Genomic DNA, 25,995 nt, shown 5'->3' on the forward strand with positions numbered 1-25,995 from the left:
ATGCTCGGAAGGGATGATAAAAACATCAACTCCTGAATCTGAACCGAACCTCCTCCAGAGCAGGTTAGCTGTGTAGCATCAGTTACCATGGAGATCTAGCAGGTTAAAATACACTTTTATGACTGAAAAGTCTGGTATAGACAAGTTTAACATAGCCAGGCGTTGTTTGCATTAGCTGGCTTTACAAAACCGATAACCTTAATCTGACATAATGAATATCATCAGTTTTCTTTGAAAACCAGGCTTGCTTAATTAGGCTCTGAGCATGCCGACACAAAAGTGGATGTTTGACTTTTTCTGCACAAAATGGTGTGCCACTTATTTTAAAATAGACACGCAGGTTGTTAAAATGGAGAGCTATAAAGAATATGAAAATGTATTACACTGAAAAGCAGCATTGTTACTGCAAATGATACAAGATAGGAATTCTGGTAGGAAATTCTCAGTGCTGCTGCTTATTTCTAACATGGCAGTTGCACAATAGAGCTGTTAAATTTTACATTCAGTTCATTTGTAACAAGACACTCAAGGAATGCACACTGTTCCATAATGAAGGAGATGCAGAAATCCCTTTAGTTTTTAGCCAAATCAAAGTTAATTGAATACTTTCTGTGATAAATACCAAAAGACTAATCTGCTATAATCTGTGCTGTAGCACCAGCAGTGTGGCAGCAAATCAGGAGCAAACATGCAAACACAGTTATGCAATTTCTGCATCACAAATTGAATGCAACATGGTACTTCCAGTCTGAGCTGCTAAAACTGCACGACTAAGGTACAGTTTGGAAGGTTTGTCTCCTAGAAAGTCATCTGGGAAAGAATAGGTTAAAGGCAGACACTTCTTACAGCTGTTTTAAACCCCTGAATCAGTTACCATGGAGATCTAGCAAGCGAAATACACTTTTATGATGCTGAAAACTCTGGTTTTAGGATCAACATACTCACTCATCTTCATAGATCTTCCTTTGGGGCAAATAATAGGTGACTAATGGTTTAATATCAACAAAAGTCTGCAGTTTGACAAATGACAAAGCCTAATCGAGGGAGCCCAAGTACTTGAGTCTGTTTTTATTTCTTAACTCTCTGCTCAACCTGGATCCGAGGCTACCTGAAGCGAGCGGATCAGAACCAGGACGGCAAGATGAGCTACGACGAAGTCAAACGGCTGCTGCAGATGATCAACATCGACCTGAGCGAGCACTACGCCCGCAACCTATTCAAGGTCAGGGTTTGTTGTTTCTTTAGTACCCGCATCCTGAGTAGAACTAATCGATGTGAGCCGAATCCTGACAGTTCTGAGCGTTAGAAGTGAGGCGGTAGAAGCCCAGAGATGTGGCCTTGTCTGGTTAGGGTGGTGTGGTTTTTTCCTCTGACACCCTGGAACCCAGAGTCTGTGTTCAATTACCAACCCAGCAGCAGGCCGACCACCACCCCACCTCCAACATCTTCACCCCCTCCCTCTTATCCTCCCCACAACAAATCAAAAGCCATTTATTTCTTTATTGAGGGGGATTACTGCCTGCTATGTCCCTCAGCTCTCTATTACAGCCCAATTGTTGGTTTTATGCTCCTTCTCCCTGCAATTTCCAATACTGACCCTCCTCGGAGAGCTGTATTTTTAATGTAAGTGTGCACAGCTGTGGTGAGTTATTATGGAGATGCTTCTCTACAGGGAGTTTGGTGCACTCCCAAAATACAAATCAAAAATCTGTGTGTTTGATCGCTTGTGTGTGTGTTTTTTTAACTCGTACCTTTCCCACTGCCTTCCCAGCGGTGTGACCGATCGGGCGACGACCGCCTGGATCACATAGAGATCGAGGAGTTCTGCAGGGAGCTGCTGAGGCGGCCCGAGCTGGACGCCGTGTTCAGACACTACTCGAGTAACGGCTGCACCTTGTCCACCGCTGAGCTGCGAGACTTCCTGGGAGACCAAGGAGAAGACGCCTCGCTGAATCACGCTCAGTACCTCATCCTCACCTACGAGCTCAACGACTGGGGTAGGTCCTCAGAGCCCTCATTAAAGGCTTTACAGGAGAGGAACTGCAATATTTTCATGGGGCAAACTAGTAATTTAGCCATGACAGTGTTTGCTGCAGAGGCACTATAAGAGTGATGCAGTTTTATTCTAGCAGCGAGACTTGGTTTTGTTTGCACGAGGTCAAATAAAATGAATGATAATAAGAATAAGAATGGCTTATTTATACAGCACAGTTCATGTGGCAAGGGCAACACAAACTGCTTTACATCAATAAAAATAAGAGAATAAAATACAAAACCCTACAATAACAGCAATAAATGCATACTAGGAAAGTAAATTCCATGAAACTACATAAAAATGACATAAACACAGACCTAAAAAGTGGTTCAGATCTTTTAGGTCTGTTCCAAAGACACTGAATGCAGCACCTTCCTACATTTCAATTAAGCTCTGGAGAACATTTAATAAACTGGCAGTGGAAGATCTTTGATGTCCAGTCAGGAGAAGACGAGAATCTTCAAATGAAATCTAAAATGAAGCACCGGAGAGCTTTTCAAACCTGAGTAATGTGCTTTCCTAGTGAGTTTTGGTGTGAAGACGTGCTGCTGCACGTTGAATCATCTCAAGTTTGTTTAGAGATTTATTTTCTTTGGAAGTATTGCAGTAGTCAGGTCTGCCAGGAATAAAGGCATGAATAAGACGAAAAGTTTGCTCGCAGGCAATGCTACAGTATGCTGTGCTGTTCAGTAGCAGGGGGAAAGGTCAAAAGGGGCTCGTTCATGATCTCGACGTCAGTAAATAATAAAAAATAATATGTGAACTTAGATGAAAATAAGACATTATTTGCAGGAGTTTTTTTTAACCTTTTGAACCCCAAAAACTGCCCGAGGGTTTGAAAGACATGTTAGACTTTTTAAAATTTAAATTACCAAAATGGCACAATTTATCAGAGCTAGAAACTGTAAAAAAAAAAGAGAAAGAATTGTTATATTTTCAACTTTTTAATGCTCCTTGAACTAAAAACGTATTATATGGTGTTCATTGGAAAGCTCAACCAAATTAAAGCCTAAAATCTCATTAAAAATTCTCCACAAAAAAAAACAAAAAAACATTCGCACTAAATAGATTCTGTAAAAAACAAAAAATTCTGTGCTACTTGATGCAACCAAAAAGCCATTTGTGACTCAGCTGCAACCAACAGTCACATGACAAAAATTCAGGAACTTTCCGGCTGAACTGCAGGCAGTGTTTGCACTGAGCAGATAGAAGGTAAGTATAGAAATAAGTCAAACTGTAAGTAGTAAAATATCTATAGTATGTAGAGTCAACATTATTTCCAGTTTGGTAACACCTGGGAGAACTTGGAACAATTCTGTATATGCTATTTCCAGGTTTTTCAATCTTTGCAAGTAAACTAGAAAAGCGCAGTACTCTGCCAAGGCTCATATCATTTCCAGTGGCAGAAATATCGTGAATCCACACTGCAAGCCTCATTACTGCCAAAATCTAATCAGTTGGTCCTTGTGTCATTTCTGACCTTCCCTGAAAAGTTCTTCCAAATCCGTCAATTCGTTTTAACGAAGACTCCGCCTCCTTGGTGGAATAATAGTCAAAACTTGGGTTGTTTTTTTTTTAGAATTTTGGTCAACTATGTCATGTCGGTGTCTACACAGAAGAAAATGTTGAAGTTCCGTACTTCTAGTCATGATTGCTCAGTTTCCATAGAGGTGCAGACCTTTATGTTGCAGTCCACATTGAATCCACAGTGAGTAAAAATGTGGCAGGAGTGAAAAAACACCCAGAAACTGCTTGGGATTCAGGGGGTTAAACCGAATGCTGTCTGTTTACAGAAACAGATGAGGTGTTTCATCATAGGACAAAGGTGATCATTTAGAACAAGTCTGTATTGATTTGAAGCCACGCCTAAGTAAAGACAAACCATGTCAACAAAATGCATCCCACAGCATTGATTTGTCACCCGTCTGTTAGTGTACTATTGTGTTGTAATTGTGAATTGTATAAACTTTGTCTGCAGTGATTTCACAACTGTTTGACCCCTGAGTGAATTACAGCGCAGAAACACCACAGCAGTGACAGATTAACCCACTGTAGGAGTAAACAACTCGGTGCAAACACATTGTTGTCGTTTGTTGCAGCTCAGAGGAACCAGTTCATGACCCAGAACGGTTTCACCATGTACATGCTGTCCCTGGAGAACGACGTCTTCAACCCCGGCCACGCCAGAGTCTACCAGGACATGAGCCGCCCTCTGGCCCACTACTTCATCTCCTCGTCACACAACACCTACCTTACCAGGGACCAAGTCACCAGCGCCAGCAGCACCGAGCCGTACATCCGGTACTCAGGCTGCTGAAACACCTTTACAGTTAGTTAAAGCGTGCAGAAATCTACAAAATGTGATTCTAATGTGGTTTAAGATGAAGTATATGTGTGGGCTTCTCAGGGCTCTGAATCAGGGCTGCCGCTGTGTGGAGCTGGACTGCTGGGACGGAGATAAAGGCGAACCGGTCATCTACCACGGCCACACTCTAACCTCCAAAGTCCACTTCAAGGAGGTCATCGAAACCATCGCCCAGTACGCCTTCAAGGTGCCCGATTTGTTCGCTTTTACTGCTGTAAATCCTGCTGCTCCACATCACCGGCTTTTTGCTTTCACAACTTGCTTGTGCGACCCTGCAGTATTCCAGCTTTGGCACGCCACAGTGTTACACTATCGGGTTGTGCATTTCAATTATGTGATCTAATTGCATTTTAATGGCTTAGCATAAGAGTTGTCCCGTGTTTCTCCCCCCGCAGGCGTCCCCATACCCTCTAATCCTGTCCTTGGAGAACCACTGTTCTGTGGAGCAGCAGGCCGTCATGGCCAAACACCTCCGCACCATCCTGGGCAGAAAGCTGCTCACCAAACCCCTGAGCGAGCAGCCGCTGAAAGAGCTGCCTTCCCCCGAAGTACGGCACACAAACACACACAGCTGGACGCTTTTTTTACAAACACCTCCGGCTCTCTGCTTTGCTAATGAAGTCATCTGTTGCAATGACCTTCCTCGCAGGAGCTCAGGGGCCGGATTCTGGTGAAAGGGAAGAAACACACTCCTCACCTGGGCCAGCTGGGAAAAACCAGCAGCACCGCCAGCTTCTCCTCCAGCTCCGACGACGAACTCGCAGGCAGCAATAAGAACACGCCCAAGAAAGATCCTGCAAAGGTCAGTTCAGGAAAGAATCGCCATAAAGTATGAGAGTGGGAACATTTTAGTTAATTATTCTTTTACATTTCCTTCTCCCAGGTCTGTTCCAAACTGAGCCCCGAGCTGTCGGATCTGGTGGTTTACTGCAGGAGCGTCCACTTCCGCGGGTTTGAAAACATGTCTGAAACATCACCAAACGAAATGTCTTCCTTCTGCGAAAACGATGCCCTCAGGCTCATCAAAGACTCGGGTACAACAGTGGAAATAATTGACATAAAAGGGAGAGAGAGGGGGAGAGTCGGAAAAACATTTCAGATTTCATGTCTTTTGTGCAGCTGGTTCTGCAGAGAATCTAATCAGCCTCCAATGCTTTCTGGAATGTGGCTTTTCTGTCGCTTCATTTGCAGGGAAGCTTTTTGTACGACACAACAGCAGGCAGCTGAGCCGGATCTACCCCTCTGGCCAGCGCCTCCAATCATCCAACTATGATCCTCAGGAAATGTGGAACGGCGGCTGCCAGATGGGTTGGTACTCCTGACTAGGAGCTCACATGCTGCTTAAGTGGCAGCAAATTAAGGCAATTTATTTTAAAAAAAACGTGGTCAGTGAGCACCAAATGAATGGCACACTGCCTCTCATTGCTGCAAATCGCTGCCACACCACTGAGGCTTTTACTGATGCACCGATTCTGAAATGCTGTCACTCACTCCTCTCTCCTCTCTCCTCCTTGTGCTGCTCAGTGGCTCTGAACTTCCAGACTCCCGGGGAGCAGATGGACCTGAACCAGGGTCGCTTCCTCCAAAACGGTCGCTGCGGTTACATCCTCAAACCCAGCTACTTGTGCAGCACGGCGTCCGACTTCAACCCGGAGAACACGGGAGGAGGCCCCGGTCACATCCCCACCCAGCTGACTATACGAGTGAGTAACTGTGTGACTGAGAGCTGCTGCTAGTTTACACAAATCCAGGATAAATACTCCTCATATGCAGCCAGGTGACAAATGAAATGAAAAACCTAAAGCCTTGCTGATGCCGGGATGCTGTCGGAGGTGTATTACTGGAGGAGGAGTCCCTGCAAATCAATGCAGAGTTGCACTGTGTGATTATTCTGTGATGAAACATCCTAATGGTAGTGTTTTCTCTCCATCCACAGCGGTCACTGAAGGGTCTGATTACCGTGAAAATGATGTGAATCGGGCTGCGGCCTTAACAGTCACCTCCACCCTCACTGAAACGCTAAATGAGGAAATATTTTAAGCAAAAAGTGTTTTATCTCTCCAGTAGAGTTCAGAAACTTGGAGAGTCAATGACAAAATGTACTGAAGCTACTCTGGCAGCACAATACCTGACTAAGACGCTTTATTCTGTTTTTTACTTTAATTTGACCCCTGGTTTTTTTATGTGTGTGTTATTTACTTAATACTTTATAGCCACTGTGTTCTTTCACAGTTTCATTCCAGTGCTGTCTACTCAGCTAAAACAATATTTATTGCATGAAGGAATCTCGTTCTGTTTTGTGGATTTTCTTCTTCTCCCTAAAGATATAGAGAATGCTTTGTGCTGTACTGAGAATAACTAAGACGGACTTCCAGTACATTTCTCATCAGATTTTGTTGCTCCAACAGTTTACTTTCTCCCCTTTCAGATCATTTCTGCACAGCAGCTGCCAAAAATCAACACGGAGAAAGCGAGCTCCATTGTGGACCCCCAGGTGTGGGTGGAGATTCACGGGGTGGCGATTGATAACGCGAGAGGCAAAACCCAACGCATCGACAACAACGGTGATTCAGAGATTTCATTCATCACAATAAAAGCGTTAAAACTGTGTCGCTGCCTAAAATTACATCATTTATCAAAGCTAGAAAGTTACAAAGCAGAAAGGACAGTTGGATTTTCAACTCTCCCACAGTCCTTGAACTGCTCATCTGTGACGTAAAACCATGTTTGAGCTTAAAATCACTTTCTCTACATGTCTGATTGTAAAATTTGACAAAAACAAATCATCTGCACTAACAAGATTTTATAAAAAAATAAAAATTTGGCACACAACCATGAAGCTATGAGTGAGTCAGCTGTGACCAACATTTATGTAGCCAAAATTCAGCTGAACTGCAGGCTGTGTTTACACACAACAGACAGAAAACAAGTATGGACACAAATTAAAAATCTGAAAATGTTTACAGTATGTAAAGTCACTAATTCTTTTGCAGTGTTGGTCACATTTGTAGTCATTTGGAAAATGTTGCAAATGTCCCTCTCAGGGTTTTTTTTTTCAATTTTTGTAAAATAAATAATCCAAGAAATCAACTGACATTTAAAGATGTTATGATTTATAGTATTTTTGCTTCGTTAAACTGCCCAGAAGACTTTTTTGAATCATCTGTTTCTCGCCATGCTTGCGCTGTGTCCATAGAAGTGCAGGACTTTAAATTGCAGTAAAAAATTCAGCCCACAGTGAGTAAAAATGTGACGGGAGCCAAATAAACGCCCACATACTGTTTAGAGTTCAGAGGGTTAAGCAGAGATAACGCCTTTATTCTTCACACACCCTTGATTAATGTTTAATGCAGTCGTTGCTGTGAAATAACGATTTTTTTATTCAATATTCTCTCATTATGATGCAAAGACTGGAGGCAAAAAAATAACATCAATAAGCTTCTTTAAGTCTTAAAATCATGTTTTCGCAGCAGGAGCCTCCCCTGTCCAACGCCATGATTAGTTTGTTTGAAAGGTTCATCACCACATGAGTGTATTCACGGCTCGTGTGCGCCCCCTACAGGCTTCAACCCGCGGTGGGACTGCACACTGAGCTTCCAGCTGCAGGTCCCTGAGCTGGCCCTGGTGCGCTTCGTGGTGGAGGATCACGATCACAAGGCCAAGAACGACTTCGTGGGGCAGTTTACTTTGCCGTTCACAAGCCTGCGCACAGGTGCACTGCAAAAGCTCAAAATCTTACCAAGTCTATTTGTCTTATTTTTAATCAAAATGTCTCATCTCGCTTGATTTAAGGTAAATTCACTAAACAAGTGAGATTTCAGCAAGATGGCTCGACTTGCTTAAAGACAATGCATCTTAAATATCTTGTTAAGTCAAACAATCTTGAAATTATCTTGTTTTGAGTTGAATTTCACAAGAGAACTCAAAATAAGTTTAACCCTCGTGTCTTCCTTCGGGTCAAATTAACTCGTTTTAAAGTTTGAAAATGTGGGGAAAAAAATATTTCCACAGTGAACCTTCTGATGTCCACATTTTCAACATTTTTGGGAAATCTTTGAACATTTTTTGGTGCAAAAAAAGAAATGTTAAAAATGTTTCTTGAAGAACATTCACATAAAAATCAACCAAAATCCAGCGAATTTCGCTGGATTTTGGTTGATTTTTATGTGAGTGTTCTTAAAAATATATTAGAAGTTTATTGATATATATATGTAGTCACTTTAGATATTTTTAGGATTTTTTGGGAAAATTTTTTTGAAAATATTTACAAGAATTTTCTTGCCAAATTTAGGGATTTTTTAAAATAAAACTTCTACGGGAAACTCTTAAGGAATCATTGGAATTTTCTTCCCTAAGGTTTTGCAAATTTTCAGAAATTTGCGGAATTTTTGGCTGATTTTTTTGGATTTTTTTCAGACAAGTAAACAACATTTTTTGGCGCCCATAAATGAAGACAGCAGGAGGGTTAATACATCTCAATATAGGAGATTACATGAAAGCAAAAATCTATTTTTGAGTGAAAAACTGCTTTTTTTCCCTTTTTTTAGCATATCTGGCTTATTTTAAGACACCTGAGCTTGACAATCCCAGTAAAATACAGCTTCAAATAAGTTTTCTCAGCTAATTTTAAGATCTCAATATTCTAAATATCACATGTTATTTCAAGCAATCCTACCAAGCCATTTTTCACTTGTTCTATTGGCAGATTTTTTCACTTATTTCAAGGTAAAAGTTCCTTGAAACACGTTATTTTTTCTTGTTTTGAGAGAGGCATTTTTTCCAGTGTGATCATGAAATCCACGTATCACACAACAGATTGCCACTTTTACAAGCTGTCTGATTCACTGTTTGTTCTCAGGTTATCGCCACGTTCATTTACTGAAAGCAGACGGCTCGAGTTTGTCCCCGGCTACGCTGTTTATCCACGTGAAAGTGAGCCGCAAAGGAGTTCCCGTCAAGACTGTGTCCGAGCGAATTGCGGCCGCTAAAAGAAAAGCGTGAAGAGCCACGCCGAAGGTGGAATTTTCTGAAAAGACAGGCTTTGGAAGAGGAAAAAGCTCTAAATGCGAGGAAAGAAGAACCACTGCTGCCAGCTGGTCTCCCAGTCCGGACCTAAAGTGGTCCAGTTTACCCTCAAACCACTTCCCAGTTCAGGAGGACGGATGTTGTTTAGTAGAGATGACGGAGCATCAGTGCTGAATGACACTTTAAAAAAAAAATAATTTTAACGTCATTAACACTCACATGAGTGGAATAGAGAAGAGATGTGTTATTTTAACATGACAGTATTTTGATTTTAGGAACTATTTTGACATTTTTACACTCAAGTATTTGGGTTTTAGCTTTTAAAAAGGGCACTTTCTTAATCTTAAAAGTGCTTAAAGTAGGAGACCGAGCAGCTGTGTTGAAAAAAAAAGTAGAAATATCGCTGTTTTAACACTAACTGTGATTTCATACAGATCTAATTATGTTTCAGTGATTACCAGAGGTTGCATTGCTCATGAACAAACACTTTCAATTAGTCTTACTTGATACTTCTAAGATATTTTGGCACTTTCATTTAATAATAACGGTGCACAACTTTCAAATGAACTTGAATTAGAGACAGTATTATGTGCAGACGGTTGTTTACTTGAGCTACAATAGCTGTATTTTTATCAGCAGCGTTTCACACATGTTAACAAAATAAGGTGTTTAGCTAAATCATGTTTGACGATATCTGCATGTAGGCTGAGTAATTATGTCTTGTTGCCAGTTCTCATCTTTACGTTCAGACGGTTTAACGCTAATTGCAGCTTTCTAATGCACCGAATCATTTAATGCTCTGACAGACGATAAAATGCTGCTGCGATGGAAGGTGATGCACAGACATCGCTGTAATTACAGTTTATATGATCAACATGGGTTTTTGGTAGATTCTAACTGATGAGTTAAATAAGACGTTGCAGTGTTAACGCTCAAGCCTGTCGTGTGAATGTGATAATGTGCGTGAGAGAAAAAAATGCTGTTTTTATAAAGCACTAATAGCACATCGCAGTGTGAGACCTATTTTTTTTAAACGTTTTTCATGTTTTCTCATGTGAAAGAGTGTAAAAATGTCGCAGACAGGTCAGTGTAAAGGTATAAATTGATGATTGGTTTGTATTTAACAGCTCTGGATGGTGGAAATATCAGGAGACAAAGAAGAAAATGAACTGACAATGCAGGAGGATGTTGGTAAAAAAGGCAGGATTTTAGTTTTCTTTTTTAACATCAGTCACAAAAAGAAGTTTTAGGTGTTAGCAAATGTTTATCCCCTTATTCTTCTATTTATTCCTCATGCAGTTCAATTTTAAATGCAATTTATGCATTAATAATGATTGATTCTGCTGGCGTACGTGTTAATAAGTGATTGATAAATCTGAATTGTTAAAAGATAAAGTTATATCATAATACTGATAACAAATGCAATGAAAATGTCAGACCTATCTGAATGAGTCTGTCTCTTAACACTTCCACCGATTAATGATGTAACTGTTGTCTGATGGAATCTTTTAGACTACTTTATACAAATTTGTGTTTTAAAATGATTTACTGTAACATGCAAGACTGTAGTTTCACACAAGTGTAATCATTGAGGACTATTTTAAGCTGTGGATTAATATTCATGTGGTGCTTCGGTGCATATTATTGATAGCAACTGCAGTTCCAATGTTAAAAAACTAAGTGCAGCAGTGGGGTTTACTGATGCATTTCACACTCATCAAATTATTTTTTGTAGTTGCCTGTGAATTCTGTGATTTTGTCATCATATGCAGTGTCTCAGTGATGATTTGAAAATTTATTCAGGAAATAATAACAGCATTTCCATACAGGGGCTCTGACCTGTACCTCACTAGTACTTATACTTAGTAATCCAAAATGGAAACACACATTATTTACCCGACATCCTCAAGGTACCTTTGCAACATTAACTTCGTAATTCTCACAGTTAACCTGCATCTTATTTTACCATCTTACATCAGCTTAGTGTCATCATTTCCTCCAGGATGAATAAAGTAGAGCTCACCTTGTCTTACCTAAAAGGACTGTACAATCTTCACGTACTCCAAGCACTTCACAGTTTGTGTTAGGCTTGCTTTTTTGTGGTTGTTTTGTGTCGCTTTGTGATTGTTTTCATCTTTCTGTGGTTGTTTTGTGTCTCTTTGTGGTTGTTTTTGTCTCTTTGTGGTTGTTTTGTCTCTTTGTGGTTTTGTTTTGTGTCTCTTTGTGGTTGTTTTTGTCTTTTTGTGGTTGTTTTGTTTCTTTGTGGTTTTGTTTAGTGTCTCTTTGTGGTTGTTTTTGTCTTTTTGTGGTTGTTTTTGTTTCTTTGTGGTTTTGTTTAGTGTCTCTTTGTGGTTGTTTTGTGTCTCTTTGTGGTTGTTTTGTCTCTGTTTAATGTGGATTTGTGTCTCTTTGTAGCTATTTGACACATTTTTGATTCCTTTGTGTTTCTTTCCAGCAATTGTGAGTCTGTTTGTGGCTGATCTGAGTTGTGGTCACTTTGGGCCTTTTTGTGGTTGTGTTGTTTCTTGTTCTGGTTGCTTTGAGTCAATTTATGATAATTTCGAGTCTTTTTGTGGTTGTATTGTGTCTTCTGGTTGTTTTCTGTCTATGGTCATTTTGAGTCTTTTTGTGCTTTTATTATGTTTTGTTCTGCTTGTTTTCTATCTATTTATGATCCTTTTGAGTCTCTTCGTGGTTGTTTTATGTATTTTTGTTGCCATTTGAGTCACTGTGGTCATTTAGAGTGTCTTTGTGGCTGCTGTGTCTTTTGTGTTTTCTTTGTAGATTTTTGGCGCCGCTTTGTGGCAGTTTTGAGTCTCTGTGACTGTTTTGTGTCCCTTTCTGTTTTTACTTTGTGCTTGTTTGTGATCATTTTGTGTCTCCTTGCATTTAAGTGAGACTTTAAATGGAGTTCCATAATTTTAGAGCAACAAAATATAAATGGAAACACCATTTTTTCCCCTTTTATCTTGCATCTTCAAAGCTTTTATAGCTCTCATGTGCTTCACTTCACTCATTTAATTTGATTTTAGGATGAAAGCAGGTCATGTGGCACTAATGTCCATGTTAGTGAGTATGTATCAGAGAGAAAGAGATTAAATCCACATAATGTGAGAAATGTAAAAACAATTATTTCAGACTTCAAAACTAAGCCTCATACATTGTGAGTCTCTTTGTGTTGTTTTGTCATCAGTTGTGTCTCCGTGGTTCTTTTTAGTTTCTTTATGGTCATTTTCAGCCTCTGAGATTTGTTTTATGTCTCTTTCGGGTTGTTTTGAGTCACTTTGTGGTCATGTTCAATGTCTTTATGGGTGTTTTGTCTTTTGCTTTTTTGTTGTAATTTGCGTGTCTTGTTGCGTTTGTTTAGTGTCTCTTTATGGTTATTCTGTTTTTGTTATCCTTTGTGCTATTTTGTGGTCATTGTGAGTGTTTTTGTGGTTGTTTTGAATATCTTTGTGGTAATTTTGGGTCTCTTTGTGGTCATTTTGAGTCTGGGGTAATTCTGTGTCTGTGATTTTCAAGTTTTTGGATAAGTTTAAATCTTGTTGTGGTTGTTTAGTGCCATTATTTTGCCTCCTCAAAGACTTCATAGCTCTCATGTGCTTCACTTCACTCATTTAATTTGACTTTAAGCATACCACGTGGTTCTAATATCCATGTCAGTGTGTATGTGTGGGGAAAAAAAGAGGTTAAATACACAAAATCCCAAACATTTGATTAAGGTCGTGAGGATTTTAAAACAGAGTCTCTGAAACGTCTACATTAAGCCGTGACTCCTCCATTATGATGATTTATTTAATTGTAAATATTTGGACCAAGACGACAGTTGAGACGCTTTCATCGGCGCGCGGAGCCAATCGCGTCGAGGCAGGTTTAAAGGCGTCGAGGGCACGCGGTGGCTCCTCACTTCCTGGTTGAAGATGGCGGATGAGAATGAGACAGCACCGCTGCCGGAGAAAGAAGATGTAGAGGACCACGGACACTGCAGCGACTGTGAAAATGACGAGCACCATTTCGACGACGGGTGAGAATGCGGACGTGCTCGTACGACGGCGAAAAACGCGTCGCTTCGTTGTACATTTCAGCAAAGCAAACTAGCAAAGCCTCGGCGAGCAGTCGGGGAATAGACAGCCATCGTTACGTTAGCCCGCCCACTTGCTTCCGCCTTATTGGCTGAAGCGGAAGATGGCTAGCTTGTTCTATGATATGATTGGTCGAGACCGCGGTCTGTCGCTCAAATAGGCGGGATTTAGCGTCGTTTTCCTTAGCAAGGCGTAGTATGGGGGTAGAGAGAAATCAAAGTGCGCTTGAGAGCTAATCTTATCACAAAACACAACATTTTCTTCCGTTAGTACAATTTACACAAAAATATCTATGCTTTTATTGAGTTGACAGCTCGATATTGTATTCGCACGCCGTTCCCGAGTGCCTCTAACTGATGCAATTCATGCCCAGTGACATTTAGCACGTTAGCTTGCGTGCTAACGTAGCTGTCAAACCCCTATTGTCTGTGTGGCTAATCAAAAGTGAAACAAGCAAAAAAGTGCATGCAGCTTGAAAATGATAAACCTCTGCACTGACGAGTTCAGGGAGCTTTTAATTCCCACTTTATAACAGAAATGTGAAAGATTACCAAGCCAAGGCGAATAATTTGCACATTACTGCACAATCTGTACAGCTTATCCACTTAAATAATATTGCAAATATAGGCATTACTTTTATGTTAGCCTCATTAGCAATAATTGTTTTATAGCCCTCACTGTTACTGTTGTAGTTGCAGCACTTGATTCTTAAATCATTTATCCTGCTTTAGATTTTCCTCCTTGACAGTGTTTACTGTTTTGCACAAGTCAGATTCCTCAAATGTGTAAAGCTCCTTGGCATTAAAATGGATTCTGTTTGTGATACTGATCCCGAAGCTGCCACGCTCTGAAGATCTCTTTCTGAAAATAGGCTTTAATGGAAATCCTGCTTTGCCTGGCATTGGTTTCTCTTAATGTTTACCAAGCAGTGACACACATGAAAGGAAGCTAAGCGTGCACATATTGAGGCGTGTCCAAATGGAGAAAGTCATTTCTCAACTTTATTCAGTCAGTCAGTGTCTTTTTGTGGCTATTTTTCATCACTCATGACTTTGACGTGATCATGAGTTGCAGGAATTTTGACCACTGAGAGAATCAACCTTTCATAGACTGCTTAATTTGATTTATTTTTAGGGACCTGAATAAGACACATTTCTGACCTAATTTTATCTGACACTGCTGCAAGGTGAAAGTCACGACCCTGTTTATTACTGATGTGGAGCAAACATGAGCTCCACTTTTCTACATGGAAACCCCCTGCACCCACCACAGAAACAAAGAGTGGTTCTGGCTGTTAGCTGCTCCACTCTATTGAAATGGAAGCCTGGAGAACAAACTATTGAATGTTTTGTTGTCCATTGTCCCGGTCACTCACTGACCTCTTGAACGTACATATATGCAAACGCGTAGATGCCACATACTCTTCTTCTCGGAGTCATGTGATTCACCATCTGTGCCGGAGTTACAAATACGGGCCAGCGCTTGGCCTCTCTCCCCTCTCGGACACTAATGAGATTATCCAGTGTAAGTATGCCGTGTTGCTCAGGTCATGGGATGGGGTAGATGAGGTGGATGCTCGTGGTCTTTCAGGTTTGAACTGATCAAAAAATTAGCATTATGACACTGTGGGAGGTGCTAACCACAGATCCACTTGTGTTCTGTCACGCCTATGCATCTTGTTTGTTGTATCAGCAAACCGCTAATGCTGGTCATGAAGAGGGCAGCAGACCATATGTCTCCAGCGCGCTGCCATTTATACTGTATGTCACTTTCTTCTGACTGTTATTTTAGCTGATAGACTGCTGGTGTTTTCTTACCTGCCCTGGAGCTACACCTGACAATTCTCAGTTTAAACAAATGATGAAGCCTTTTTCAAACTAGATTAACTTTTGAATCAATAATGACATATAAAATTGTGTTTTTGTAAGAATTCATGCTCTATAGCTGAAATTATTCCCTTACCACTGATTGGATTCGCTGAGTATTTTTTGTTGTCTTATTTAAAGGTTTAATGAAAATCTTTAATTCACATTTTTCTGGCAGATGTCTTTTTAAAAAGCTCAAACAGCAGTTCATTAACTGTATAATAGATTTAAAGCATGTGATCGAGCGTCACCATGAGGCACCGTCAAAAGCGGGACAATCGCACACGGAGGATGACAGGAATTTGTGAAATTGTTAACCCAACAGTTTAAACCTTGAACCAGATGCGCTCTATATCCTAAATTTAAGCCTTTGTTGTTTAATTGCTGTGTTTCCAATCAGCCGTAACTCTCACAGGAAATATGTAGATTTTGGACTGTTAGTCAGATGCAACCAGACATTTTAAGACATCACCTTGGGCTCTGGAAACTATGATGAGCATTTAGTAGGCCAAATTATAAATTAAGAAAGTAGTTGTAGCCCCTAATGTGTGGTTTGGTTAGTGAACTGCACATAGAGTCTCTGTTTTTACCTGACGTGTCCAAAGTTGTTCCTCCTTTGGGATAGCGTGATGCAAATCTTAAATACATTAACATAAAGATTCTTAGCTTGATTATGATGGGTATTCTTGTAGCCCCAGAGTGTGTACAACACAACTGTAATCATCTTAACTTTTGTGTTTGGAAGCATTTTAGAAGACACATTTTGACCTGGACATGGTGTTCCTCTGGGGCGGCAGTTTAAAACGGATGCCTTCTATTTCTGTCCTGCTCCAGTGACAGGGGTCTTGGTGACGACACCGGTGCCAAGAAGAAGAAAAAGAAGCAGAAAAAGAAGAAGAAATCTGGTGCCACAGAAGCAGCTCAGGACCCCCTTGCCAAGGCATGACTTTATTCATTTCTGAAGTAACACATTCCACCCCTTAACCTCATGAACCCCAAACAGTTCCGGTACTTTTTTTTTTTTTTTTGCTCACTGTGGTGCATTTTTCACTGCAACATGAAGTCCTGCACCTCTATGGGAACAGAACAACCATGACTAGAATAGAGAAAACTGAAACATGTTTTCTGTTCATTATGACAGAGAAATAATGTACATTTTTGAAAAAGAGAAAAAAACAAAAATCTGTTCTAAATTCAGCATTTTTCCAAGTGTCCACAAGTGTTACAGTACTAGAAGATAAGGTGGTACTACATATTCTAGATATTTTGCAGCTTAGATTAGTACACCCGGTGTAAATGAGGCATTTTTCATACTGCTACGCTTATCAACTCTAGAAGATATATTACCATTCTGACTGTATCATCCAACAACCTGCTCTGCTGTATACCGTTTTTGAGTCATGTCACATTTATGTTTTAAATCAAGTGTGTTTTATTTTGCGCTCAATCCCTCTAACTTGTTTCCACACCGACTCCTCTCTGCTCTGTGTAAACACAGCCTGCAGTTCAAACAAAAAGTCACAGAATTTTGTCATGTGACTGTTGGTTGCAGCTGAGGCACTCCTAACTTCTTTTTGAGCTGTGCTTAGGAGTGCAGAAATACTTGTTTTGTTTATTTTTTTTTTACAGAATGTGATTTGTGTAAATGTTCATTTTAGGTGAAACCTGTAGAATAAAGGAATTTTGATGAAGTCTCACAATTTTATACTTAGATGTGGCTAATTTTCCAGGCCGAATGACTCATCACGGGTGATTAATTCAAGAACAGTCAATTTAAAAGTTGAAAATTTTACATTTATTTCCATTTTTGTGATTCTGACCCCAATCAATCTTGGCAATTGTCTTTTTTTTTCTTTTTTTTTTAAACATACCATGCAGGTTAAACCCTATTGCAGGTTCTGGGATTCAGGTGTTAAAGTTCTGATTATCTAAAATGCAAAAACAGTCCAGTTCAGGTCTAATTTTTCTGTTATTGTCACTCCAGCTTTACTGCAGAGTGGGACACTCTTCTATCCATGACCCTTATGGTTTTTTGGAGCATAATTTAGTAGGTTTAACAATGCCGATATTTATCTGTGATTGCCCTTGTTTTATTTTAATTCTTCTAAATGTTCCCAACAGGTGAATTCATTGCCAGCTGATAAGCTACAGGAGATCCAAAAGGCCATTGAACTGTTCTCTGTTGGCCAAGGTCCAGCCAAAACCATGGAGGAAGCGAGTCGGAGGAGTTACCAGTTCTGGGACACGCAGCCTGTACCCAAGCTAGGTAGGATTATATCTTCAGAACTCACACGAGTGTCATGCAATGCAGGTTTTTGTTCTTCATGTTAGGAACTTTTTTTTTTTGCTTTCCTTCAGGGGAGACGGTGACATCACATGGCTCTATTGAACCTGACAAAGACAACATTCGAGAGGAACCCTACAGCCTCCCACAGGGCTTCAGCTGGGACACCCTCGACTTGGGAGACCCTGGTGTGGTAAGAAAATGTGTGAAAGGATAGACATGAGAAAATATTTCACCACCAAGAGCCCGATCTGAACATATTCTTCATTCATCCTTTTCCTCTCATCAGTGTATTTTGCCAGTTTTTCAAATGTTAGGGAGTTTCTCTATATAAACCACAATATAATAATGTAATTTTGGTCTGGAAATGCAGTGTATGATACCATTTGTAGTATCACAACAGCATGAGGTGAGATCAAGAAGCTCCCAGACAGTGCAATAACTACAGCTAGCCTTCAGTTTCACTGCTTTCCCCTTTGAAGTCATCTCTGTGTGCAACAATACTCTCCTCGTAGTGCTCCTACAACATCGAAATGTTTCCTAACAGTTCTGTAAGCGCATCAAGCCCCATCCATGACGTATGATAAAACTGTAGACCCAGTTTTAGTTCCCAACGATGATCCTCAACATGAAGGTTGGGTCAGAAGCAGAATATGTTCTCTGCACAAGTATGAGCTTCATGGTGAAATCACAAATGTGCACCCACAAATGCTAACAGTAAAACCTCCAGAGAGCGTTTTAAATGTTGCAGAAGCACTAGGAGCAGTGTATACTTCAATGGGGATAGTGACCATTTTTTAGTCGGGTACAGGTTTCGCTTTTCTACTCCCAATCCTGGAAGCTCTTATTTACACCTCATAGAATAAATTCCCTGAGCTGATGCAAAACGGGCTGAATGTGCAGTGTATTAGTGCGTTCATTTTATGGATTAAACAGGAACACAGGCCAACAGATTATACAGAATGATAATTTCTTACTTTTAAACAAGTTTACATTTAAAGTAAATCTGTTTTCTGGTCATGATTGTGTCTGAATTGTCATGACTTTGTGTTTTTTCTCTCAAATCAGCTCAAGGAGCTTTACACTCTTCTCAATGAGAACTATGTGGAGGACGATGACAACATGTTCAGATTTGACTACTCCCCCGAGTTCCTGCTCTGGTAATTTCTCAGAATTTATATTGATTACTTTTTCGCCTGGTGGTGATGATACATTTAAATGTCACCTATGATTATAATGCGGTAATACTTGCCGTTATAAAGCTGTAGTTCAAGTGATGCAGTCATCCGTTGCCTTTGCCTGACTGATTTGTCTCTTTCTCAGGGCCCTGCGACCCCCTGGCTGGTTGCCTCAGTGGCATTGTGGAGTGAGAGTTAACTCCAACCAGAAGCTGGTCGGCTTCATCAGTGCCATTCCTGCCACCATCCGCATCTATGACGTGTAAGTCAACACAGCAGAGCAGGAAAAAAATCTCAATATCGTCTGAAGTGCAGTTGGGTGACAGGCTTACTGAAATCTGGTTGTGAATGATTCTCTTTTTTATTTCATACACTTCCAAATTCTGAAAATCTTGCATTTAAATGAATGGAATTAAAATAAATTGTAAAGTATCTTCAGAATTTTTGTCATGGAACTCTTGGTCACAGCTGAGTCACGAATGGTTTCTCGGTTGCACCAAGAAACGCATAATTTTGCTTTTTTTTTTTTTTACGTGACCTGGTTAGTGCGAACAATGACTTCTTTGTGAATTTTTAAAGGAGACATGTAAAATAAAGCGATATTAGTAAAACACTGCAATTTCAGGTTAGATTTGATGAATTTTCCTGGCAGAAGTTGGCAGATACAACTTCTTTTTGTATCAAGCATCCAGTTATGGGTTGAATTTACAGCCAGTCCTCGATAAACTGGAGGCAGTTTTCCATCTGTTAAAGTCCCAGCTCTAGTCTCAGTTAATCTTTAAAATGTAAATTGTATTTAATACAGTAACAAAAATGCTTTTTTATTCTTTTTTTTTTGTGTTTTAGAGAAAAGAAGATGGTTGAGATCAACTTCCTCTGCGTCCACAAGAAGCTTCGCTCCAAACGAGTGGCTCCAGTTCTGATCAGAGAGATCACCAGAAGGGTCAACCTGCAGGGCATCTTTCAGGCCGTCTACACTGCTGGAGTGGTACTGCCCAAACCTGTGGGCACGTGCAGGTGGGTCTGATACAGAGACACTCTATTTTTTTTCTTTTTTTCCCCCTCTTTTATAGTATTAATGATCGCTTACCTAATTATGTTTTTCCTGCTCAGGTACTGGCATCGCTCTTTGAACCCACGAAAACTAATCGAAGTGAAGTTCTCCCACCTGAGCAGAAACATGACTATGCAGCGCACCATGAAGTTGTACCGTTTGCCTGAGGTCGGTGATTACACACACACAATTACAGTCAGTTTTGAAAGGCAGGTCATTTTTTTTAATGCCCAAATTACACTGTTTATCAGAAGCAGAAACTGTAAAAAAGGAATAATTGGATTTTCAACTTTGTCCTTAAATTAACCATACGTAACGAGGCGTTTCCTCAGGATAATAATCAAAATCTAAGCCTAAAATCATGATATTTAACGAGTTTTACACGTCTCATTTTTTTTTAAATGACAAATATAAACGGTTTGCACTAACCAGATTCTGTTCTAAACAAAAGAAAAATCTGCACTTTTTGATTCTTCAAGCACTTCATGCTGCAACCAAAAGTCATGTGAAAAACAAAATCAGGAACATTTCAGCTGATTTGGCTTCATCTGCAGGCTGTGTTTTTTGTAGAGCAGATTTAAGATGAGTATGGAAACAAATTAAAAGTGTGAGTAGTGAAATATCTGTAGCACTTAGGCTTTTTTCCATGTTACTGGTAGCACCTGTGGGCATTTAAAACAGTAAACATGTTGACTTCAGGTTTATTTAAAGTGTTTGTATGATAAATAATCCTATAAATAATTTTTTATGGTATTATAACCATATCATACTGCGCAGAATGCATTTTTGAGTCCTCTTTATTTCTTCTATTGCTGTGTTTCCATAGAAGTGCAGGACTTACCTTGATAATCTTCATCCAGCACGTCTTTAACCTCCTCTGCCTTTTTCCCTTCAGGCCCCGAAGACTTCTGGTCTGCGGCCGATGACCAAGAAGGATATTCCGGTGGTGCATCGCCTCCTCCGCGAGTACCTGAGCCAGTTCAACCTGGTGCCTGAGATGAACCAGGAGGAGGTGGCGCACTGGCTGCTGCCACGGGAGAACATTATCGACACTTACCTGGTGGAGGTAAAGACGTTTAACCAGACGAAATCATCTCTCGTTAAAACTTGATCATTTTTCTAGTGTTGTACACCGAGGGGCACTGTTGATTTGGTTGTTCTCTTGACAGAATGATGGCAAAGTGACAGATTTCCTGAGTTTCTACACACTGCCCTCCACCATTATGAATCACCCCGTGCACCGCAGTCTAAAAGCAGCGTACTCCTTCTACAACGTGCACACTACCACCCCCCTGCTCGACCTGATGTCTGACGCTCTCATTCTGGCCAAATCGGTTTGTGTTCCACCTTTTTAAAGCGTGTGTTCTGTGATATGTTTTCACACGGGCGGCTAATGAGGGTTTATCTTTTTGTTTCTCTCTTTCCAGAAAGGGTTTGATGTCTTTAATGCACTGGATCTTATGGAAAACAAGACTTTCTTGGACAAACTTAAGTTTGGCATCGGTGATGGGAATCTACAGTATTACCTGTACAATTGGAAGTGTCCCAGCATGGGGTCAGAAAAGGTGCATTTTCTTAGAGTGCTTGTTTTTATAATGGCAGCGTCGTAACGTCAGGTTTTCAGAACATCTTAAAAACTAAGGCACTGAAAAAATCTCCAGCTAATTTTACAAAAGTCTTCATATTTTTTCTTCCCAACATGGCAGCAAAGTTGACCATAAAATACTCTTGTCGCACACAAAAGTGGTATTTTTTAAACAGTAGATTTTTCATGTTGTAGGCTGTCCAACCCTTTATGTTGGCGTTTGAATCCACACCAATGCAAACAAATCGAGCACTATCACAACTCTTGTTCTGACAAGTATCAGTTAGCGATAGGCAAAATCTTTGTGTCATTAATTATTTGCTAAACCAGAAGTAAAATGTCTTAAATTCAATGTATTCACTATAGAGTCACCAGTTATTGTTGCAAACTGCTGACAAGGACTGAAAAACAGTCATGTATGTGGTCAACTCCATGGAATAGTAATTATTCGTGGATACGCTGCACCTGCAGTTTTAATTCTGGTATCCCTCAGCGCAAACATCTTTAAGTTATAATAACAATCTAATAATGCAACTACAAACAGCAAAGTAAAAGCACAATTCAATGTATAAAAACCAATACAATGTTGGAAACGTTGAAAATATTATTTAGAGAAATAAGACAGAACTCAGGTAAATTCAGGAAAAGCTCTCTGATAAAAATGTTTTCAGAGGATAAAGACTTCTTAAAGGTTAGTTGTAGATGATAGTTAATTGTTGCAGCTCTACAGTCAACCTGATTGTCTTAATCTCTACCATGTTCCAGTGCATACAACACTAAGTGGTCAGAGATAACGCTGGGCCTTTTAAAAGTAATCAGTCTATCCTAAAAGGTGCTGAACAGTTAATCTTTTTGAAATCCAAATTGCGGTTTGAAGCAGTGCAATTAGCGAAACACAAAGGCTGCAGTATTAGAATATATTATACCCGATCATTAACCGAGGGGTTAAATCTGTCACGTCGGTGGTTTTTCAAATGCATTCCATCGTCTTTATGTGGATAACTGGGTGTTTCTGGCATTTGACATACTTTGTGTTTGGACAGACTAAAACTTTTTGTAGGGGACCTTGTAGTACGGACATTGGAACACAGCAGAATCTACACAAATGCTCTGAAAATGAACGTTTCTAGCCGTTTTCCTGATGCCTCCGCTGCTTCCCTCTCAGGTCGGGTTGGTTCTGCAGTGACATCCCTGCACGCCGTGAGCGAGTGTCACCACCAGGCCAGGAGAGCGCACCATCGCACCGACCACCGACGGATGGACTGATGACTTCCTGCTTTAGGAGAGGAAACCCACCGCCCATTTTTACTTTTTGACCTTTTGAACTTTGACCTGCACTACCGCTGCCAGGCGGGGAGGCAGCGAGAGCCTCCAGCTCCTCCTCCTCCCTCCATCACACGGACCTTAAGCCATTGTAGTTACCATCCCAAACAACTGTAATACATCTGAAAGCTGTCTTGATTGTACCAAACACACCCACACACAAGAACAGTTTGCACAGGTTACCGGATACCAAACACTCACTGTTGGCATACCTACAAGGAAAACAGAAAAAAACCAACATACAGTACATGTAAATAATGTCAAACAATACTGCGGATTGATGCCCTAACACATCCAGACTAGAACCTACTGTTTTATTTTATTCCTAAATGTTGGAAGTGCTTTTTGCAATTAAATCAAATCTGTCATCCTTAAGTTTTAGAGATAAAAGAAAAACAAAATGATCAAAAAATATTTTAAAGAGGAAAACAAGAAGATGAGGTAATAAATACCACAAGTGGACACGAGATAAGGGCTTCTGTTAAAAGTTTTCTTGTCATGCTTGAGGCTGTCTCTTTTTTTAAAACTTTTTATTCATTTCACCACCGTTTCTTCGAGCAGTCATGGAGATGTTTCTGCACTGCTTGAAGATGATGCCAGTTCTTCTGGATCTGTATTAACTGTCCTCCTCAGCTTGCTGCACAAAAAAAAAAAAAAGAAACCCCAGACAGAAATCAATCATTTTCGATGGCTGTGGAAGGTTCTGATGAAGTTTACTCGACATGTTTATAATCAGGGATGAGCTGTGTGGTGACGCTTCTTGATTTAAGCAGAGCCCCAGTTGCAATGTTCACCCTTCTGGCTTTGATGTTTTTCCCTGAGGGCTCAGGGCGAAATCGGAAAGAAGTTTAGGGCACTTCTCAAGGCTTTTTGAGCTCAAAAAGAGTCAAAAAAAATGTGTATATTCAAAATATGAATAATCCAACCATAAAGAAACTGAAAGAGATGTTTACATGCATGTAGCAACACCATGTTTAGTTCCTAGCTCTATCAGGCTACAGTAAGGGTTTGAGTTGTCTGATGAAATAACGTCATTAATAGTTTTTTTTCTGCTATATGTAGAAAGTGACAACAAACCTACAATGTTACCAACTTAATGAAATATTTCAGGGTGGATGTTGGAGCTGGGGCCTTGAACAGCAGTGAGGAGGAGGATGATGGGGAGGTGCCCCAATTAAAGTGTTTCTTATGTAAAATGTTGATTCTAATTGCAAACAGATTTAAAAACAACAAAAACAGGATCTCGCGGTGTTAAGATGCAGGAAATGAATGTGAAGATGCAGGTGATTTTTTTTTTTTTTTTGAGCAAAAAAAAATAAAATCTAGAAGTTACTGTGAGGTTTTTGCACTTGTTTTGTCAAAAGGGGAAACTAAACATAAATCAGACTTAAAAGATGTTAGGATTAAGGTGGCAAAAAAATAAGTCAGGGTCTGCTTGCTGGTTTTTCCTGAAACTGGAAACGAGATCTTATGGTTTTCCTTAGCAGCTGGGGTTTCATTTCAACAAAAGCTCTTAGAAAAGCAAGTAAGTAGACATGCAGATAAACATTTTTTGCAAAACTACACAGCATCTGAGGGCAAGGTGGGGTTTTCATTGAAGTGCAGCAGTTTCCAGTGGTGCAATTTTTGTTATACGAATTTTAAGAGATTGTCAGCTGACGGGATGCTAGTAAAAGTAACTGACAAATTCCTACAATTTTATTCAGCAGCATAAAATACAACTAGTTGACAAACGCACATTGCTGATTAACACAGCTGCTAAAAATACTAAACCTGGTATAGACAGGACTTCTTTAACCCTTTGATGCGCAACATGGCTCAAAAGCATATGCGTAAAAGTCACCCAAATCCAATGATAAATGGGTATCTCCTGACCCACACTGCGCATCAAAGTGTTAAATAAAATTACAATGGTTGAACCAAAGTGAAAACATTTCAGGACCTAAAGTAAAAGCAGGCAATACAAAAAACTACACAAAATTGAAGTAGTACCTGACCTTTTAAAGGTTAAATAAATAAATACAGTATGCAACAGAAGTGACTAAATCCCTGTGCAATGTCACACTAAAGTCAGATGAATCACCTCACAATAACTGAATTCTTCTGAAGTTGAACAGTCTGATATTTGCTCCCATGTGAAATTAAAAACGAACAGTAGAAACTCAACGCAGCAAATGTCCGTACGCCTTGTCTTTACTGAGATTAAAATCTTTTATTTTTCGTGACTGACTCCTCAGCATGGAGGATGCCACATTTTTACATGGATGTTCTGTCATTCTTCACAGACTGTTTAATGTCTGAGGGTGTGTGTCGCTTTGTCTTTCTCTTCAAACCCTGAAGGTGTTTTGTTGTATTCAAGTCAGTCGACATACTTATCCAGGTCATAGTTTTTACTTTCGTCTTGCGTAACTTTGTGCTTTAGATAGTTCTCATGCAAGAATAGTCCTGTTCTTCTAGCTTCTGCAGACTGGGAGCCATCCTGTGAGGCAGTAGAATTTATCCACAGGCATTCATGGTGCATTTATTAATGTCATCTTTTCACCACCTTTTACACTCATGCAGCTGCATTTTATCACACTCCTACCTCTGTGACTCACTGTCAGGACTATATATCCACTGTGGTAGCCCTGGTTTGGTTCACCTGAGTTGGACAAATGTATCTTGTTTGCATTTTACCAAAGAATGATCCAGTATCCATCAGGCTTCTTTTCTCAATCTTTACAATAGTTTAATTGTTCAGTTTTGCTCTGAACAGCACACAGTAGCATTTTTCTTTGGCGCTGTCGGTAGAGGCTGGCGTTTTGCAATATTCTTTGCACTATCTGAGCTGTCACAGAGCAGTGAGGCTCTGATTAGTGGTAGTCTGGCTCATTCTGTATCTCTGCTGCAACTGTGTTTCCACAGATTTCTGGCTGATCTTCCTGTATGCTCTTCCACATTTGCAAAGACTCCAAACATACAAATATTTCTAGTTGCTTTGGCACTTCCTTTCCACGTGGAGCCGTGATGCAGACGTGCAGCTAGACACACCCCAAAACTGAGAACATTCTGCTGGGTAGTCCTGCTGTAGTTCATTTTGTAAAGGCGTTAGTGCAGTTTTGATAATTGGAAGCACAGCTGTTTTGTTTCAGTGACCACAAGTTTTCTAACTTCACAGGTGTATTCACCTTTGTTGCTTTACATTTTATACCTGTACTTT

The 25,995-nt window shown here is 40.1% G+C and overlaps 2 protein-coding genes across 3 annotated transcripts in view; both read left to right on the plus strand.

Moving 5' to 3' along the window:
* The window catches only part of plcd3a (phospholipase C, delta 3a), a 31,681-nt gene extending 21,250 nt beyond the window's left edge, over positions 1-10,431 (plus strand). For both annotated transcript variants that reach the window (XM_022203574.2, XM_051941019.1), the window contains 12 exons: positions 1,093-1,222; positions 1,772-1,997; positions 4,135-4,336; positions 4,443-4,587; positions 4,796-4,948; positions 5,050-5,202; positions 5,284-5,434; positions 5,592-5,708; positions 5,925-6,103; positions 6,829-6,964; positions 7,963-8,112; positions 9,259-10,431. In XM_022203574.2, coding sequence (XP_022059266.1) covers positions 1,093-1,222; positions 1,772-1,997; positions 4,135-4,336; positions 4,443-4,587; positions 4,796-4,948; positions 5,050-5,202; positions 5,284-5,434; positions 5,592-5,708; positions 5,925-6,103; positions 6,829-6,964; positions 7,963-8,112; positions 9,259-9,401 — 1,885 coding nt within the window. In that variant the 3' untranslated portion in view covers positions 9,402-10,431. The remainder of the gene's footprint in view (positions 1-1,092; positions 1,223-1,771; positions 1,998-4,134; positions 4,337-4,442; positions 4,588-4,795; positions 4,949-5,049; positions 5,203-5,283; positions 5,435-5,591; positions 5,709-5,924; positions 6,104-6,828; positions 6,965-7,962; positions 8,113-9,258) is intronic.
* A 2,874-nt stretch (positions 10,432-13,305) lies between these two features.
* Positions 13,306-24,128, plus strand: nmt1a (N-myristoyltransferase 1a). The gene is made up of 12 exons (XM_022203576.2): positions 13,306-13,449; positions 16,207-16,312; positions 17,494-17,638; positions 17,731-17,849; positions 18,725-18,816; positions 18,980-19,096; positions 19,681-19,851; positions 19,948-20,056; positions 20,784-20,954; positions 21,058-21,222; positions 21,316-21,453; positions 22,639-24,128. The coding sequence occupies exons 1-12, from the start codon at positions 13,346-13,348 to the stop codon at positions 22,657-22,659; spliced, it is 1,458 nt and encodes a 485-aa protein (XP_022059268.1). The 5' UTR covers positions 13,306-13,345; the 3' UTR covers positions 22,660-24,128.
* The last annotated feature ends 1,867 nt before the right edge of the window (positions 24,129-25,995 follow it).

This window comes from Acanthochromis polyacanthus, chromosome 21, assembly GCF_021347895.1.
Source record: "Acanthochromis polyacanthus isolate Apoly-LR-REF ecotype Palm Island chromosome 21, KAUST_Apoly_ChrSc, whole genome shotgun sequence".
NCBI classification, from domain to species: domain Eukaryota; kingdom Metazoa; phylum Chordata; class Actinopteri; family Pomacentridae; genus Acanthochromis; species Acanthochromis polyacanthus.

Excerpts from the sequence above, each read along its gene's own strand:
- nmt1a (XM_022203576.2), top strand. The coding sequence starts at position 13,346 with ATGGCGGATGAGAATGAGACAGCACCGCTGCCGGAGAAAGAAGATGTA. Across the intron at positions 20,955-21,057 it reads TCGACACTTACCTGGTGGAG|AATGATGGCAAAGTGACAGA; the intron begins GTAAAGACGTTT and ends TTCTCTTGACAG. Across the intron at positions 21,454-22,638 it reads CCAGCATGGGGTCAGAAAAG|GTCGGGTTGGTTCTGCAGTG; the intron begins GTGCATTTTCTT and ends CTTCCCTCTCAG.